This window comes from Pipistrellus kuhlii, unplaced genomic scaffold, assembly GCF_014108245.1.
Source record: "Pipistrellus kuhlii isolate mPipKuh1 unplaced genomic scaffold, mPipKuh1.p scaffold_m20_p_23, whole genome shotgun sequence".
Taxonomy (NCBI): domain Eukaryota; kingdom Metazoa; phylum Chordata; class Mammalia; order Chiroptera; family Vespertilionidae; genus Pipistrellus; species Pipistrellus kuhlii.
This window is the reverse complement of record NW_023425522.1, coordinates 7,172,693-7,192,526: the sequence shown is the minus strand read 5'-3', so window position 1 is coordinate 7,192,526 and position 19,834 is coordinate 7,172,693. Positions and strand designations below refer to the sequence as shown.

The following is a 19,834-nucleotide window of genomic DNA, read 5'->3' as shown; positions in this document are numbered from 1 at the left end:
TAGTCTGGTTTGGGGATAAGGTATATTTATACAGGGTGTCCCCCAAAAATGTATATACACTTAACATCTGATAGCTCAATTTTGAACATGAAATGTATTTTAATAAATGCTGCCTTTATAATTATTCAAAGTGCATATGTACATTTTTTGAGGATATCCCATATAATAAAGAGCTAATATGCTAATTAGACTGAACAGCAGAACGACCGCCAGGACATCCTTCCTGACGAGCATCCTAACAAAGCCAGACTTTGAGGGCTGAGCCCCTTACACGAGTTTTGTGCATCGGGCCTCTAGTTTATACATATGAAAAAGTTACTATACGATAATATAGAGGCAGTTCCTGGTCCAGATAAAGTATCTCATAGGTTTTATAAAGACACTTAAAGAGGATGTGATGAGGTCAGAGGAGCAGAGGAAGAATTTAAATTTAGCTTCAACAAAAGCCAGAACCCCAGACATGCTACGCGTGGTCATCGAGAGCTCCATGGGAGTCAGGTGTAGTTCCATACACATTGTAGGAATGAGCATCAATTGTCTTCGTTGGCACGAATCTGTACTAAGAATATGTACCAGGTGCTGTTCTAGGTGCTTGAGACACATCAATGAACAAAGTAAACGAAGAAGAAGAAAAAGACCCCTGCCTGCATGGAGCTTACATTCTAGCAGGAGGGAAAAGACAACTACGAAACAAATGCAGTGTACACAGAACTGAAGGGCGATGAGAACGTGGATATAAATGGGGGACTAGGACTTAAGGGGAGGCAAAAATAGGCTGCAATTTGAAATCCAGAGCTCAGCACAGGTCTTATGGAGACTGGGTTTGGACCAGCTATGTGTTTTTATGAAGGGGAAAAAGGGAGAGAGGCAACTTAAGAACCGTGTTAGGTGGATTCTGGATACATGAAGTGAAAATAGAAAATAAACCCCTAATTATTTAACCCCTTACTTTTAAAAATACATATTTTATTGGTTTTTACAGAGAGGAAGGGAGAGGGATAGAGAGTTAGAAACATCAATGAGAGAGAAATATCAATCAGCTGCATCCTGCACATGCCCTATGGTGGATGTGCCCGCAACCAAGGTACATGCTCTTGACCAAAATCAAACCTGAGACCCTTGAGTCTGCAGGTCGACGCTCTATCCACTGAGCCAAACCGGTTAGGCTAACCCCTTACTTTTAATCAAAAAATGTTTCCACTGTATGAAGATAGACTCTGAGCAATTACCACAAGGTTTGTGCTCTAAGTGTCCCCAAAATAACCCTGTGTGAACCATAGGCTCCAACTGGATGCCGTGATTTCTGCCTCCTCGGGTTGGAGAACGTGCTCACACCGGAAGTCATGGGATGAACAGTGGGCCAAAACAGACCGCTGACCTTGGCCCTGTAGCCTGGGCTTCACCTTGCCCTCTAGGCAACCCAGATGCCAGTGTTTAGCCAATAGTTCTCCTGTGTTGCCTCTGTTATATCTATCTCCACTGCAACCCTGAAAAAAGGCATTATTCATGGTCGAGTGAACTGAGGCCCCGAGTCACAGAGCTCTAGTCAGTGAAGGAGCTGGAATATGACTTGGGGTCTTCTCTTTCTTCACTTACGGTTCTACGTCCCACCAACACATGAATCTCTGTGCGCAGGATCCCCATTGAATTTTTGTCATCAAAACTAAATTAGTTGCACAGAAGGCTGGGTTTCTAAGGCCTTATTTATTTACATGCTCTTTTTTTAAACGTATACTCATGCATTTGGGAAGCAGGGGGATTAGAAAGTGGAAGAAGATAATATAATTGCTATAAATTCTGATGAAGATAGCTATGATTAGCATTTACTTCTTATCTGCGTTATTCATAAAACTTTTAAAATCATTGTGCTTATTTGGTATATAAAATTTTATATTCTGATATTTTACTTAATAAAAACAATATTAAAAAAGCTAGAATCTGGAAATAGCCTAGGTGCCCATCAGCAGATGATTGGATCAAAAAACTATGGTACATCTACACAATGGAATACTATGCTGCCATAAAAAAGAAGGAATTCTCATCATTTGCAGCAACCTGGATAGAACTAGAGAACATCATACTGAGTGAAATAAGCCAGTCAATGAAAGAGAATATCACATGGCCTCACTCATTTATGGATATTAAAGAACATTATAAACTGACAAACCAAAAGTCAGATATAAAGACAGTAAAGCAATAAGCAGACTGTAAAATTACAGCGGGGAGAGTAGGGAGATCTGGGGGAGATAAGAGATCAACCGAAGGACTTGTATACATGCATATAAGTACAACCAATCGACACAAAACTCTGGGGAGGGGGGCTATGCATGGGAGGGGGGGCAATGTTAAAATATGTACACAGATAATAATTTAATAAATAAAAAAATAAAAAAACAGTATAAATCTTTATTAATCTTATCTAATAAAGAGAAAATATGCTAATTGATCACCACACCCTCACAAAGATGGTGGCACCCACAGCCAATAAGGAGGGAATATGCTAATTGACTGCCACACCCTCAAAGATGGTGGCACCCACAGCCACAAGATGGCGGCACCCAGTCCCCTCAGCCTTGCTGAGGTGCAGGCATGCGGCACAGCCCAGCATGCCCCCAGGCGGGTCTGGCCACTCTGTACTCCTGGCTCCTGAGTCCCACAGTCTCCTCAGCCCCCTAGTTGTCTAGGGCCGTCCCAAGGAGCAGCAAGCCTCAGATGTCAGCTGCCCAGCCACCCAGGGCCTCAGATGTTGGCTGCCCAGCCACCCAGGGCCGGCCAAGGCTCAGGTAACCAGGGGCAGTTGAAGCTTGTGCTACCGGCAGTGACAGCAGCAGAGATATGATGGGGTGTGGCCTTCCCCTGATTGTTGGGTTGCCTCCTTCCCCTGAGAGCTCCCAGACTGTGAGAGGGGGCAGACTGGGCAGGGGGGCCTCCCCCACGACCTCCAGTGCATGAATTTTCATGCACCGGGCTTCTAGTGTTACTATATAACTTAATATTTTTAAAAAATAATTTATATACATAAACTTCATAATCTTTTATACATGATTTTAATGACTAGGAAAATATTCTTTAAAGTTGCTGTCTCATGGATCATCTAACTATTCCATTATAATTAATTATTTAGGTTGCTTCCAATTTTTCATTCTTTTAACTAAGGTTATAATGACATCCTTTGACATAAGGGTCCCACCTCCCCCACCCCCGATTTTAGGATTATTTCCGAAAAATGAATTCATGAAATATTTAATTGCCATGGTCATTTGTTCCTATATGCCTGTCTGGGATATTCCCTCTATTCAACTCCTACCACATTGCACAACCCATTTCAAACTGTATCTCACTGATGAAGATTTCCTCTTGTAACCTATGCTTGACCATGGGTACCCAATATTGTACTTCCTGCCTTTCTAACTGTGTCACTCCTTGAAGTCATTTCCAAGGTCATGTGCCTGGTTGGTGTCCTCTGTAATGCTTCCACGTTTAATAAATAATTGTTAAGTGACTCTGCTTTACCTCTTTGCTTCTCCTCAAAGGAAAATCCAGTTACAAGGTTGTATCAGCTCTATCACGCTCCGAGGGGAAGGACACCAGTTTTTTGTAGGAACAGAAGAGTCATACATTTATCGTGTCAACTTCACAGATTTCAAAGAGACTCTCATTGCCACTTGTCACTTTGAAGCTGTACAGGACATTGTCTTTCCTTTGTAAGTAGAAGAGGAAAATATGTTCACCCCTAAAAATAATAATACCATGAAGACTTGGTGTAGTGTGCAAAGAAATTTAATTTTATTAATACACTTTAATATCTATTAACATAATAAATCATAATAGATTATGATTGATTTTTTTCTCTTTATTGTGCCCTGGTCTGACTCCTTTTTTATATCTAAACAGGAAGATCTGCCCTTTTTTACATATTAGTATTTTTAATCTATTTATAAGTTGTTCTTAAAAAAAAAAAAATCTAGCCAAAACCGGTTTGGCTCAATGGATAGAGCGTTGGCTTGCAGACTGAAAGATCCCGGGTTCAATTCTGGTCAAGGGCATGTACCTTTGTTGCAGGCACAACCCCAGTAGGGGGTGTATAAGAGGCAGCTGATTGATGATTCTCTCTCATTGATGTTTCTCTCTATCCCTCTCTCTTCCTCTCTGTTAAAAATCAATAAAATATATATTTTTTAAAATCTAATGGACCAATTACTCTGAGATTCTCTTCCTTGTCCGCAATCTTATATCTTCTCATAACTAAGCAAAAAAGTGTTTTGAATTATTTGCAAACATAAATTCTAGCACCCTTTTCATTTTCTTCTTTGAAATTTTAATGATTATTTACTTTACAGGAAAAGTTTTATTTAGCCTCTTTTAATATAAATATTTTATGATGTATTCAAGAAATGTTAACTACTATTCTATAGTCCAGTGGTTGGCAAATTCATTAATCAACAGAGCCAAACATCAACAGTACGATAAAAATTTATTTTGAGAGCCAATTTTTTAAACTTAAACTTCTTCTAACACCACTTCTTCAAAATAGACTCACCCATGCCATGAAATTTTGTGGAAGAGCCACACTCAAGGGGCCAAAGAGACACATGTGCCCTGCTAGCTGTGGTTTGCCAACCACTGCTCCAGTCTACCAAGACATCAAAAGACTTATTTATTGACATTTTCCTTGTCCCAACCTTTCCTCAAGGGAAAGGACTGCTGAAGATTATTCACAGATGATTTGTGGGCATCAGCTGCCATCCTATATAATAAAAGGCTAATATGCAAATTGTCCCCTTGACTGGGAGTTTGACTGGGAGTTCAAAGAGGGGGCGGGCCAGCCAGCTAACAGCTGGTGGCCCCTCCCCCTGGCTGGCCCACCCCTGATCAGGGTAGGCTAGACCCCACTATTCACAAATTCGTGCAACAGGCCTCTAGTTTTACATAAGAAACCTGTGAGACCATCAGGCCTTGAGATAATTGATACCTAAAAGGCAACTTTTCCGCTATCCTATGAAACATATTTTAGTGCCAAACATACATCTAAGAAACACTGTGGATCTTTTATAGCTGCATCTCATATTCTCTTGCTGGGTTCTTTTCAGTGGCACTTCTGAGCTATTTGCCACCTGTGCCAAGTCGGACATCAGAGTGTGGCACACACTGTCCAACAGGGAGCTGCTGCGGATCACCGTACCCAATATGACCTGCCAATGCATTGATTTCATGAGAGACGGCAAGAGCATCATTTCCGGTAATGTCAACAGATTAAAACGTGGCGCCCAGCTCTGGTGTGGCTCTGGATCTTGTCATTCTCATTGTACACTAGTCTCTACGTGTGCAGAACCTGAGACAGCCTCCCGCTGCCTACCTACCTGCTCCTTGCTTCTAATCTAGCCTCTCTTTGGCATTCCCTTCCAGCTGGCAGACTTTCTGAGCTAGGAAGCACCACATTTCTCTTCTCCCAAATTGCTACACACAGCATGTAGCTTTCGCTCTAGCAGGGAAATTTAGCAATTCAATTACAGAATGGATTTGAGCCCTTACTGAGTGCAAGGCACTTGTGCTAAGAACCTCTTGTATTGTTCAAGGATAAAAATTTATTTTTAATTTGGTTATTTTATGCCAAAATATTTTAACATACATTATAGGGATAACAATATTCCATTTATAAATATTTCAGTATACATCTCTAATAATAATATTTTCCTATCAAATAATAATTTCTTAATATCTTATTATTCTAATCCCATGTAAAATTTCCCTCAGTCATCAAAAAGTAGACTCAGTGGTTGATATCAGTGAAAAGTCAAGTGGCTCTTTAGCCGTAGCTAGTCAAGTAGTGACATGAGAAACCCATCTCATCCCTCTTTTCTTGGCTCTGTTTCCTCCATGTTGGCCTCTCCTTGGGCATGTTCTTTCTCCACACAGAGGCCACCAGGAGTTCCTGGCTTACATTACACTCCAAACTAACAAACATTCAGGTCATCATCACCTCCTCTTTCTCTTATTCTCCACATTAATTTGCCCCTAGTGATCCCCCCTTCAGAGTATATCCAAGATTCCATCACTTCTCATGATCTTCACCCTTGTCTCAGTCACCATCATCTCTCTGCTAGGTTGCCCTCATAGCTTCCTACGAGGTCTGCCTACTTTTGCCCTTGGCCACCACCCTTCTCCCTCAGTCTATGTTCAACACAGTAGCCAGAAGTCTGCTTTCAAAGTTAAAGTCAGATCGTGCCATGTCTAGGCTACAAGGGTATTTTACTTTTATAGAATAAAGTACAAAGTCCCTGAAATTGCCTATAAGGCCCTACATGACCTTCTCACCTCCCCAACCTTCACGTTCTTATCTCTGACTTTGTCTCTTTCCAGTCACCCCCACTAGCCATATTTTTCTCTTTGCTGTTCTTCACACACACTGCATATAGGATCTTTGATCTAGCTGTCCAATCTGCCTGGAATGTTTCTTTCCCAGATAGCCCCATGATTTCCCCTTTCTCCCCCTTTCTTCCTCAAGTTTTTGATGAAATGGGATCTGCCGAGAACATCCTATTTAACATTGTTAAGGTCCAGAGGTGACACTAATGATGATGGGAAGGAGCCAGCCATTTAAAGATGTGGGGGTAGAACATTCCAGTCAGAGGGGACAGCAAGAACAAAGACCTTGAAGTGGGAAATAGCTTGGTGTACTTGAAGACTAAAAATATGACCAGAGTGTCTTGATCTTAGTAGGTAATTTTGGGGTCAGCATTCAGGGAGAGTGGTAGTAGTGAAGGTTGAAGGTCTTAAAAGTTCTTGATCCCAGGAGGTAACATGATTTGAAGAGGTTCGCCTTGACCCCTGCACAGATAATTGATTGTAGGAGAGCAAGAGTTTAAGGCCAGGGAAGAAGCTGTTATAATAACCCAGGAGAGAGGCGCTGATGGCTTAGGTATAGGTGGTACCAGTGGATGTGTTCAGGTTCAGGGTGTTTAACTGTAGAGCTGATGGGACTTGCCCATGAGTTAGATGTTGGGTGGACAGAATAGTGAGGAATCATGAATAACTCAGAAGTTCTTGGCTTGAGTTCTTGGATGGCAAGTTTTATTGAACTGGGGAAGATGGAGTAAGTGGAGGAAAGAGCATCAGGGTTTAAAGATGTGGGAGGAGTGATAAGCCAACATTTATTTGGGGATGCTAAATTATACAACCCCGGTGCTATATCCAACAGCTAGTTGAATGTACAAGTTTTGCAGCTCATGGGAGAGTGGGAGCTGGTCTCCCTCCTTCCTCCCCATTCCAACTTCTCTCCATTGAAATGAGGTGTCAATGGAGGCAGATTCAACTAAGGCCACTCATTTCCCTCAACCAGGTGTGGCCAGTTTGGAGAGTCAGGGGAAAAGGTGATGGGATTCTTGACAATTGGTGGGGTCTGGCCTTTCCTCCATCACCACCACTGCTCCCCAGTCCTGAGTTTCCCTCATGATTTAGGAGAGCAACAGTCTGCAGAGAGAGTATGATGTGCTGATCTTGCCTGCTTTTTGTCTTCCTTTCATGCCAGCCTGGGATGACGGTAAAATCCGAGCCTTCGCTCCGGAGACTGGCCGCTTGATGTATGCCATTAACAATGCCCACAGGATCGGCGTGACGGCCATCACTACCACCAGTGACTGTAAAAGGATCATCAGTGGCGGTGGGGAAGGGGAGGTAGAGTCTTTTTAAAAATAGCCTTCAATTTAGAGTGACTGCCTCATTATTTGATTTTTTTTTTAACCTGCTCTAATGCGTCAGGCAGGACCAAATTAAAATTTTGACGAAACCCTAAACTACACCATAAATTAACATTCAAATAATATAAATCCTTATATGAATGCATGTGTTCTCAGAAAGTACATTTAAGATGGTGTTCTGCATGGAATTTAGCTATGAATCCAGGTTGTGTTTTGCCTGAGCTTTGGAATACATGTTTGTTTCCCTCCCTTCAAAGACCATAGTTACCTAAATTGTCTTTATCTTATCTTTTATGTATGTATTTACTTATCTTTATTTTATCCTCACCTGAAGGTATGTTCACTGATTTGAGAGAGAGAGAGAGAGAGAGAGAGAGAGAGAGAGAGAGAGAGAAAGAGAGAGAGAGAGAGAGGGGGGAAGGGAGCAGGAGAGAGAGAAATATTGATGTTAGAGAAAAACATCCATCGGTTGCCTTCCGTTTGCACCCCAACCGTGAAAGGAACAGCAACCTAGGTATGTGCCCTGACTGGGAATGGAACCTGCAAACTTTTGGCGTACAGGATGACTCTCCAGCTAGCTCAGTCACCTAGTCAGGGCTTTATCTTATCTTTTAAAGGAGACGCTATTTTTTTTTTTTTTTTTTTTTTTTTTAGAATCAATTCTGTAAACTTCCCAGATGTTTTGACCATTGTTTTGAAATGATTACACTTGACCTCTTCCTTCCATCATTTTGATGAGCCTATGGCATCTCTCACTCAGACATTCATCTCAGTGTCTCCATCCCTTACTCCCCAGCTGTTTTCCTATCCCACAGCCTTTTCTTTCTTGACATGGGACATTTTCTTTGCCTTCTTTTTCTCCATGCTATCCGAGGAATGACATCGGGGAGAAGAAAGACACTGCATGATGATGTAGCTTTTAGTAGGGTTCAGGCCAAACAAATGAGTGGCTGAGCGCTTAGGTGCTGGTGTCATGCTGCCTGTGCTCAGATTTCATGTCCACCCCGTCCCAGTGGTGAGAACTGGGGTGTGTTCTTTGACCTCTCTGTGCTTCATTTCCTGTGGTAATGTGAAGATAACAGTGCTCCTATCGGTGAGCTACTTCACACTCTATTTGTACTAAGTCTTCCAATTCTGGTGTGCATATTCATCCAGAGCCCAAGTCCACCTGCACCAGCCACTTTTCAGGTGCCCTGGGGACACACCCAGCCTGAGACAGTCTCTGGGCTCTGCCTGTCACCAGACTCCCTTCGCACGCTGTTGCTGACACCCTCAGCTTCCTTGCTTACTTCCTCAGCCATTTGCGGCATCTACCCGGCTAATGCCCACACTTGGCTTGGGTGAGACCATCTGCATTCAAAGTGCCTGAACCTGAGCTGAGAGCTGCGGGAGGAAATGACACACCCCAGTCATTGCCCTGCTCAGCAATCTTCTGGCAATGTCCACTTTTCCCGCCATTCCCCATGGCTATTTCAGAACTTCCCTTCCAAAAAACAGTCTTTGAGGTCTTGGGAAGTACCGCAGACCAGGGCTGCTGGCCAGCAGTTGTGCACTGGTATGAATGCAGCAGTTGCTGACATATTCAGCACTTCCATTTTCCCTGGTTAATGGCCATTGTCTGAGTTGTGAAGACCCCAATCCCACCACTTTATCCCCTCCTCACAAGCATACCCAAACCACCCCTGCAATCCCACAACTCAAGGGCTGATGCCCGGTACCTCCAAAGTTCTGGTCCTGGTGCTGTTTGGTCAGGACTCACAACATAGAAAGAGGCCACATGTATGCCTCTGCCTGTAGTGGGATTTCAAGATTGGAGATTTTTTTTTTTCCCTTTGGCAAAAGTTGTTATCCCATCCCACATCTTAACCTCAGGATATTACTTGGACGCCGTAAAAAAAACATACTGCTCATTTGGGATACCTCATGCTTCCTAATTTTCTTTACTGAGAAAGTCAGTTAGAATGTTTTTCTTTAGGTTAATTTCTTCTCATCAGGTACACATAACTTACTTATCCTAACACCAGCTTTTAGTCATGTTCACCTAGACCAGTGGTCTGCAAACTCATTAGTCAACAGAGCCAAATATCAACAGTACAACGATTGAAATTTCTTTTGAGAGCTGAAAACCAACTTCTGGGCCACAAAGTTTCAATCACACTGTACTTGTGCGCCCACACGTGATATTTTGTAGAAGAGCCACACTCAAGGAGCCAAAGAGCCGCATGTGGCTCGAGAACCACAGTTTGTTGACCACTGACCTAGACTATTGTTCTTTCATTCTTATATTACATGAAATGGTTTCTGTTCTTCTCATTTTTCTTATAAGAAGGTATAAACATCTGACTATATTATTATGTTTTCAGGTACAGTTGTAACAGAGCACTTATCCATTATTGGACATACAATAATAACTAAATTACTTTCCTTTTCTATTACAGTTAGTACTTTATACGAACTATTTTGAAAATTTGTATGTAGGTAGTTGTATTATCTATGAATTTCACTTCAGGATAGCAAAGAGATATTAATAAAGTATTTTTTTAAAACAAAAAGTGGGGCCTGGACAGTGTGGGTCACTAGTTGGGCATAGACCCATGGACCAAGGCACCAAGAGGTCACTGGTTTGATTCCTAGTCAGGGCACATGACTGGGCTGCAGTCTCGACAACCCCTCCTCCCCCAATAGGGGGCATTCAGGAAGCAGCCAATCAATGTTTCTCTCTCCCATCAATATTTCTCTCTCTCTCTCTCTCTCTCCCTCTCTCTCTCTCTCTCTCTCTCTCTCTCTCCTTCTCTCTCTCTCTCTCCTTCTTCCTTCCTTTCTCTCTAAAATAAAAAAAATTTTTAAAGTGGGTATTGGCCTTGGTGGAGTGAATACCCATGGATTTTTAAATGATTAAAATTGAGCAGCTGATGTGAAAATTTAAATATGGCTCTGAGTACCCTTGAGATTCCCCGGCACCAGACATTTGAGAGCAATGCGCAGAAGAACTGAGTAGCTATGGTCTTTTCCTTGGGTGAGTAGCAGCCCTTGCATTGTTGTTTTTAGTAGCAGGAATTGAATACATTTCTCAGCCCTGAAAGTAGAAGTAGGTGCAAGCTCACTTGGAGCATTTTCTTGGCTCCATGGAAGAATAATTCGGCCTACAACTCCGAACTCCCACCCCACTCAACCAAGGGGAGAAGACGAGCAGAACAGAGATGGGCAAGTTCTTGGAATTTGTTTTATCCCTTCGAAAGCCCAGGTGTGCATTGAGAGCCTGTGCTTTGTGGCTTCCAGGTGAGGGTGTGGCAGATAGGCTGCCAGACCCAGAAGCTGGAGGAGGTCCTGAAGGAGCATAAGTCCTCCGTGTCCTGCATTCGGGTGAAGAGGAATGACGAGGAGTGCGTCTCAGCCGGCACGGATGGCACTTGCATCATTTGGGACCTTGTGTAGGTACCTGTGATGGGGAGGACTGAGCAGTACTGACACACCCAACAAATGCCATTATTTTGTTGAGCTTGAAAGAAGATTCAAAGGAAGCATAGACATCTCACTTAAGGCAGCAGTAGAGCGATGTTCATCAGAAGCCGTTTATCACTATGGCTGGTCACGGATGCCAGTAGAAATGGAATCGTTTTCAGGAGGAGCTGGGTGTTAGGTTTCTGGGCAGGAAGGGAAGTCACTTTCTGGATATACACAGTGAAGTGTGACTTAACTCACACTCACTCGACTCTGAAGGGTTCCCCCAAAGGGAGAAGGGAAGTCACTTAGGCAATGCAGGCAGTTCCTCTGGTCATTCCACGCAGGCTAGTCAAGCCCAAAGTGAACCTGCCTTCGGGTGGGATCAGGGGAGTGGCCAATTACCCTCCCCTCAGTTGGCCTCATTCTCAGGGTCTCCCTATACAAGACCAAAGCATGTAAACTTTAGTGTTGGAGTAATTCAAGGCATTTTCAGGGAAATGTTTGGACTATAAGCATTTTTTCCGTGTTCATTTTGAGAATTAGACCCTGTTCCACCACCACCTCCTCCTGCCAAGCACTCCTCTACCACTAAAAGGCTGCCTCACCTTTGTGTATAACTGCATGAGATACTGAAGTATAGGGGAAAAGATAGAGAGATAGACACATACATAGAGCAAAATAATATAACATTTTCTTGATTGGAGAGAAGAGAGTGGGAACTAAAGGCAAAGGCAGGACACTTTTTATTTAATACACTAGTGGCCGGTGCATAAAATTTGTGCATGGGGGGGTGGGAGGGTGGGGTGGGGGGAGTGTCGCCTCAGCCAGGCCTGCACCCTCTCCAATCTGGGATCCCTCTCCCAATCTGGGAATGCTGGCTGTAACTGCTCACCTACCTGCCTGCCTGATTGCTCCTAACCTCTCTACCTGCCAGCCTGCTTGCCCCCAACTGTCCCTTCCCGCTGGCCTTCTTGCCCCTAAGCAGCCTGCTCACCCCAACTGGCCCCTCCTGCTGGCCTTCTTGCCTCCAACTTCCCCTCCCACCCCCCACCCCTGCCAGCCTGATCACCCCCAACTGCCCTCGGCTCTTGGCCTGATCGCCTCTGCCTCAGCCCCGCCACAATGGATTTGTCCAGAAGGATGTCTGGATGGTCTCCTGGTCTAATTAGCATATTATCCTTTTATTAGTATAGATTATAAAACAAAAACCAAAGCACACCTCTATCTTTGGGTTCTGTGTATCTCTCACTTTGATGTGCATACATATCACCTGGGGATCTTGTTAAAATGTTTTGTTTCACTAGAGCCGTGGTCGGCAAACTGCAGCTCGTGAGCCACATGCAGCTCTTTGGCCCCTTGGGTGTGACTCTTCCACAAAATACCACTGCCTGGTATTTTGAAAAAGTGGCATTAGAAGAAGTTTAAGTTTAAAAAATGTGGCTCTTAAAAGAAATTTCAACCCTTGTACTGTAGATATTTGGCTCTGTTAACTAATGAGTTTGCTGACCACTGCACTAGAGTATCATCTGAGATCTCACATTTGTAAAAGCTCCCAAACGAGGCCCCTGGTGCTGACCCAGGACCACACTTGAGAGAGGTGTTGCCTTCACCTGCACTTCCCACGGGAAAATACTATATAACTAGGAGGCCATGTCTACGCTTCTTTCCATGGATGGTGTGTGACCACTTCAAAGCTTTAAGCCTCCTTGCTCTGTAGCAGAAATATTTCGTTAATTTGTGCCCAAATCTTTGGAAATGCTCAGTTCAGGTCCCATGCTTGGAAACTCCCATAATGAGAAGAAACTGTGCAGAAGGGACATTGTTTGACCCAGTGGAGCCTGACCAGTGAGACGGGCCACCCAGCCACCTCCCCGGTGGAAGGTGAAGTTAATTTACATATTTTTGCTACAGTACCTGAAGCAGTGGTTCTCAAACTACTATAGAGTCAATCGGGATGCTGATTAAAAATGCAGGTCTGTGGGCTTTATCCCAGCCCACTGAATCCAAATCCCACAGGCAAGGCCCAACAATCTCCCGTTTCCATAGCCCTCCCCCGCCCTTAGCACTCAGCTCATGGAGCCCCTCACTGGGGAACGGGGCCTCAGGACTCAAGGGCATGGTGTGGAAGACAGCAAGTGCACTCCCATTCAGCCTCCTACTTCCTTCTCACTAGAACCCGAGGCATCCCATGATGCCCTGGGCTTTGTCTTTAGGAAACCCTCTCCACCCCTTTCTCCTTCCCCCCCATCTCCCGACTGCCCCCTCTGTGCAGTGGAGGGATGTGGAAGTGGAGTGGGCAGAGTCACAGGACATCTGTTTAGAATGAAGGAACCAACCCTAAATCGAAGCTTGCACTAAATCCAGTTTGAACGGTAAATACGTGTTTTCCAGGGGAGAGAAAGTCGAGGTTTACCGCTTTTGAATCTATGTTTCAGACGTCTTCGGAGGATTCAGATGATCCTGGCCAATACATTATTCAAGTGCGTTTGTTACCACCCTGAAGAGTTCCAGATCATCACCAGTGGGACTGACAGGAAGGTAAGCGCTCGTGGCAGGAGTTGAGATCTTCCGGGCACAAGAGAAGAGCACAGGGCTGCGGCCGAGGGTGCAGGCTCCGGACACGCCAGTGCAAAGGGATGGCCTTTGCTGTTGATCAGCGTGTCCCTTGGGAAGTGCTGTGTCATCTTTTGGTACCATCACTTCCTCTTCTGTAAAATGGAAATGAGGGTGCCACCAACCTCGTTGAGCTTCTGTGACGATTAAAGTCACGCTTGGCCGGCACTGGTTTGGCTCAGTGGATAGATCGTTGGCCTGCGGACTGAAAGGTCCCGGGTTCGATTCCGGTCAAGGGCGTATGCCTTGGTTGCGGGCACATCTCCGGTGGGGGGTGTGCAGGGGGCAGCTGGTCAATGATTCTCTCTCATCGATGTTTCTCTCTATCCCTCTCTCTTCTTCTTTCTTCTCTATAAAAAATCAATAAAATATATTAAAATAAATAAATAAAGTCACGCTCGCATATAATGCTAACAGCAGGGTGCCTGCGCCAGGGGGGATACTCCACACAAATTGGTTTTTATTATTAGGAAGTTTCTGAGGCCCAGACAGGTGTCACTTTGACCGAGTTCAGGTGGAATGACACTAGAGGTGTCCTCATCCCCTCTCATCACTCTGCCTCGTCAATACATCACACATCTTTTAAGTTGGGGAGCGCATGTCTTCCGGTGAAGATCGGTCCTTTTTGGGGGACATTTCTCCTTGGAGAAGTAAGAGGCTTGACAGAGAGGCACCTGGAGGGGCGAGGATGCTGGAGTGCCATCCGCCCTGCTGGCCAGAACAGATCCTATCACATCTGTACATCCATTGAATGGATTTGGATTCTTCTCATTCAGACTCTGAGATCAATGAAGAGGGGGGTTGCGTGTTTATCTTTTCCTAGCCCCAGAGAAAGTCGGTGAGTTCAACGTATGACAAGATTATAGGAGTAACAATACTACAGGGGCCTCTCCCATCCCACACCGCCCAAATTGGACTCTAGGAGTGGGGCTCTCACCTGTGTAAGTTTCCCAGGTGACTGGGAACTAGCGCCCAAAGGTACTTTTTCATAAAAACCCCAGAAGTGCTGCCTGGTCTATCCAGGATTTGCTAGTTCTTTGTGTCTCAAACTGGCTTATACCTGCCATCCTCTCACATCCTGTTTGACTTACGGCCTATGTGGGTGGAGAGTAGGGAGCGTACCACAATGTCACTATCAATGCTTTGATAGATGGTTCCTTAACTTTCTAAATGAGTGTGGTATTTACTACTATATTTTAGGTCTTAGTGTATGAACAGTCTATTTCCCTCTTACTAGAATTTTTTTTTTTTTTTTTTTTTTTTACCAGAATGTTTAAATCACAAATCTGTAAAACTATTCTAAGTGCCAGGGACATGACAGTGTTCCTGCTGTCATGCCACTTACTTACTTTATATGTTTATTTGGGGCAGGAGGGGATGGAATTGGATGGTACACATGTAAACAAACATATGAATAAGCCATGAGTAATAATAGGGAGCAGGATGACGTGAGATGGTGAAAGCCCTAAAAAGGAAACAGAACAAGTTATAGGGAAAGAAAATAGAACGGGTTCTATGACAGTGGCTGGGAGGGAGAAAGCTGCTTTAGCTAGAGGGTCGGTGAAGGGCTCCTTCAGGGGGTGACATCTGAGCCGAGGCCCGAGTGACTAAAGGACCCAGCCATGCTCAGGTCTCGGGGAAGACCGTCCCAGGTGGGGGGTGTCCAGGAAAGCCCGAGGCCTGCTGGAACTCCCAGGAGAGGCCCACTAGGACTTCTCTGGCCAAGAACACTGGTAACCAAGAACAAAGGACCCGTATGGGTGTGCTTCCTGAGGCCAAGGATTCTTGGCCTGCTTTTCTAGCTCTGTATGCTTTGCCTGTGAAAGGAGAACTTTATTTAAAGCGATCAGACATCAGATGAAATTATACTGCCATATATATCTCTCCTACACAGTTTCTAGCTAGACTCAGAAGATTATAGATTCCCGGCACAATGACTGGAACACAGCAAAACTGAGAGAGAGAGAGAGGAGTGAAATGCATGCCCAAGTTCACACTCCTGATTCCTAGCCAAGGGCTCTTTCTTTAGAAAAAAATTTGAGTTTCAAATAGGCTGTACATTTATGTTTCAAAGTCCAAAAAGTGTAACATCCGTCCATTTAGAGCAGCGGTGGGCAAACTCATTAGTCAACAGAGCCAAATATCAACAGTACAACGACTGAAATGTCTTTTGAGAGCCAGATTTTGTAAACTTAAACTATATAGGTAGGTACATTGTTATTAACTTAATTAGGGTACTCCTTAATTAGGGCCTTTGCTAAAAACTCAAGGGGCCAAAGAGCCGCATGTGGCTCGTGAGCCGCAGTTTGCCAACCACTGATTTAGAGGACAATTTCTCTCCTTGAGCTCCTGTTTCTCTCTCCCCCCTCTCCCCCATAACCCCTCCCCTTCGACCCCTATCCTCATTTCCCTCCCCAGGAGGCAGGGCTATAGCAACAGTTTGTCTTTAAAACCCCCGCCCTGTGGAAAGCTTAATTGCTTGGAGGCAGAGCAGAAAGTTGGGACTCAGGGCGGGTTAAGGCCTGGCCTTCTCCAGGACTTTTCCGGAAGGCTGGGCTCCTCATCCCAGAGGAAGGAAGGAAACGCTTCCCTTCCCCCAGGCTGGGCGCTCACAGCAGGAGCGGAGAAGTGCAGGCTGTGGCCTTTGCCTTTTCCTTTGCAGCTCAGTTCAGACTCAGTCTGCTCTGTCTGATCAAAAGCATTTCTGTCACCATCTGGGCTTTCAGCCTATTGATATCTCTCTAAATAGGATGCAAATTTAAAAACCGATTCTAAAAATATGAACGTGATTTCTGCACACACACCGGCCCCCCCCCCGCCTTCAGCCTATTTATAATCTCAGCCGGCATGGCATCCTTCTATATACAGCAGAGCCTTCCACAGAAAGCAGAGCCACCGTTGGTTAGCCTGCGAGTGGATGTGGATGATTCCCCTGAGCCGAATTCCACCTAAGGCTTCTCTCTCTGAATTCCAGATCGGCTACTGGGAGGTGTATGACGGGTCCGTCATCAGAGAGATAGAAGGCTCCTTGTCTGGGTCCATCAACGGAATGGATATCTCCCTGGAAGGAGTGCACTTTGTCACAGGTCAGTCCCGGGGTCAGACAAGAACACCAAGCCTGACTGACTGGGGCGGGAACATGGAGCTCCCTGGAAGGGACCGCAAAAGGGTCGAAAGGGCAACATGGTTTGACTCAGGCCTGAGCCCTGCAGCCAGCGTGGTTGGAAAAACAAAAATGCAAAAAAGTTTCATTTTAGTGCGAGGAAACGTTTGCCCAGGAGCCTTAGGGGCACAAAGAAATGCAGCAAAGCCTTGCGTGGCTGGCCTGTGTGTGTCCGTGTGCATTTGCCCAGGAGCCTTAGGGGCACAAAGAAATGCAGCAAAGCCTTGCGTGGCTGGCCTGTGTGTGTCCGTGTGCGTGTGTGTGTGTGTGCATGTGTGGTGGGCCTTCATGATGGGAATGGGACTTTAAATGGCCCAGGCTGTCCACTGTGCCTTGTTCTGTTCTTTCCTGCTGAAGTCTTCAATACCAGGCTTTTAAACCAGTATTTCCAGGGGGCACTTACCACACAACACGCCCATTGGAACAACATCCGTATCCTCTCCTGCCAGGCTCATTGATTCTTCAGGACATTAAAAGTCCCAAGTGAATTAAAGTTTCATCAACACATTTACGGAAAACAATATATAAAACCAGATACGGTGTGGCCCCTGCCACATACATAGATGTAAATGTGTACCTGCAGGCTACGGAGAGAAGATGGGCAGGCAGGAAACCAAGGTGCTATTAGTGGTTATTTTTGGGTGGTGGGACCAAGGGTGATGTCACCGCTTTGCATTTTTCCCACCCTCCACCCCCAAATTAACTATAACAGACTGAGACTTCTATAACCAGGAAGAATTACTATAAAGACAGTTTTCTTTCTGGAAGTTGACGCAGGGGGAATGTGATGAAGATGGTCTAGTTCTCTGAGATGAGGGCTGCTTCTCTGTATTCTAGGATAGCCATGCCACATACATGTCTTTTTTTAGGTGGAAATGACCAGATGGTCAAAGTCTGGGATTATAATGAGGGTGAAGTGACTCACGTTGGGGTTGGACACAGTGGCAACATCACGCGCCTGCGGATAAGCCCAGGGAATCAGTACATCGTGAGCGTCAGTGCCGACGGAGCCATCATCAGGTGGAAGTGCCCATTCACCACCTGAAGCTGGGAGGTCTGACTCGGCATGGGGGCCAGTTCCGGTGACCACCGCGCTGAGACAACTCCCTGGTTTTGATGTCTCACATCTGTGTGTTTGTGTTTCCTGTAAGTTTCCAAATATTTCCTCTTTAAGTTTCTCCTTTCCTTTATGGAATGTATGTGACATCCTTAAACTGTATATTAAAATGGAAATGTGTCCGAGGATCATTTGTCCAAGCTGTAATTAAAGATTTGTATTGTGAGTAAACTTCCAGTGGTTGGTTTCCTGTTATAATCTCTTTTTTAGGACTCTGCAAAGCCCACAGCCCATCCTCTGCTACATCCACAAATGGCAATATATATATAATTGATTTTTTACAGAGAGGAAGGGAGAGAGATAGAGAGCTAGAAACATCGATGAGAGAAAGTCATCGATCAGCTGCCTCTTGCATGTCCCCTACTGGGGATGCACCCGCAACCAAGGTACATGCTTTTGACCGGAATCGAACCCGGGACCCTTCAGTCCGAAGGCTGATGCTCTATCTACTGAGCCAAACTGGTTTCGGCCACAAATGGCTTTGCTGGTGTCCTCTAAAAATAAGGAGACGGGCTCCCCTTCTTAATCAGCATTTCATTGGTCAAACTGCACAGGCAAGACTTGTGTTTGAATTTGTTTTTTTGTTTTTTTTAAAATATATTTTATTGATTTTGTACAGAAAGGAAGGGAGAGAGATAGAGAGTTAGAAACATTGATGAGAGAGAGTCATCGATCAGCTGCCTCTTGCACACCTCCTACTGGGGATCTGCCCATAACCAAGGTATATGCCCTTGACCAGAATTGAACCCGGGACCCTTCAGTCCCCAAGCCGGCGCTCTATCCATTGAGCCAAACCGGTCCCGGCTTATGTTTGAATTTGGATCTTGGGTAGTTTTTTGTTGGTTGTGGTGTTTTTTTTTGTGTGTGTTTTTTTTTTAGTTTTTATTTTCTGAGCCACTGTTTTCTCTTTTGCAATGCAAGAATAAAATCTTGCTCCAAAGGTTACTGTGAGAATTAAGTGAAATAGTGTATGAAAGCAGAATTCCTGACATGGAGAGAGGTAAATGTGAATTACAGGGCTTTCTCCAAGAAAATGTGTTGTTGAGGATCTTGGGGTGATTACCAAGGATGACATTTCATAGGTGCTTTTCTGGAGTTGGCCATAAAATCTTTCTCTGAGCTGACCATCAGAAGGGCGAGGGGCTGGATCTTGTGTATTGATCATCCAACCGGATATTCTTTCCCAGCGAGGGTAAACATTTTCCGGAAACACAGAGGCCCCAATGCACAGTACAGTCTTTTGTTCTTAGTATATTCCTTATAGTATATTCCTTATTCCTTACCCTTAACTAATGCTCCTTTTTTTTTTTTTTTTTTTTTTTTTTTTTTTTTTTTTTTTTTTTTTTTTTTTTTTTTTTGCATTTAGTGATTTTCTGCTGCCATTTATCAAGGAGGATATTTAATAAATGATTATCACTTATCAAATAAAAACACTTCAGGGCGTTGATGCAATAATGCATACGACTAATCTCTTTTTAAGCTAGATCCACGAGAAATTCATTTTGCCTGATTAATTATAAACCTGACAGTTACAGGATAAAGTGAGTGGAGTCCCGCAGTTACCCAGGCAATCAAGGGCTGGGCCAGGCCCGTTGAATTCTGATTGGGCCACAATTCAGCAAGGATTATGCGTCCAGGAATGAGCAGGTGAGCTGGTAGGTGGAATGTCTGAGACCCAGAAAACTTCCTGATAAGCAAACACTGCACCTCGGGGAGGCTGGAAAGAGTCCGCCTGTGGGGCTGGCAGTCCGCAGGCCCAGGCGGAGTGCCATTTGTCCTACCCATGGGTTTTGTGACCTC

General features: G+C 44.6%; 1 protein-coding gene across 1 annotated transcript in view; it reads left to right on the top strand.

Moving 5' to 3' along the window:
* The window catches only part of CFAP52 (cilia and flagella associated protein 52), a 37,547-nt gene extending 19,536 nt beyond the window's left edge, over positions 1–18,011 (top strand). The window contains exons 8-14 of the mRNA XM_036452199.2: positions 3,534–3,704; positions 5,091–5,239; positions 7,529–7,674; positions 10,977–11,128; positions 13,577–13,679; positions 16,729–16,840; positions 17,787–18,011. Coding sequence (XP_036308092.1) covers positions 3,534–3,704; positions 5,091–5,239; positions 7,529–7,674; positions 10,977–11,128; positions 13,577–13,679; positions 16,729–16,840; positions 17,787–17,962 — 1,009 coding nt within the window. The 3' untranslated portion in view covers positions 17,963–18,011. The remainder of the gene's footprint in view (positions 1–3,533; positions 3,705–5,090; positions 5,240–7,528; positions 7,675–10,976; positions 11,129–13,576; positions 13,680–16,728; positions 16,841–17,786) is intronic.
* The last annotated feature ends 1,823 nt before the right edge of the window (positions 18,012–19,834 follow it).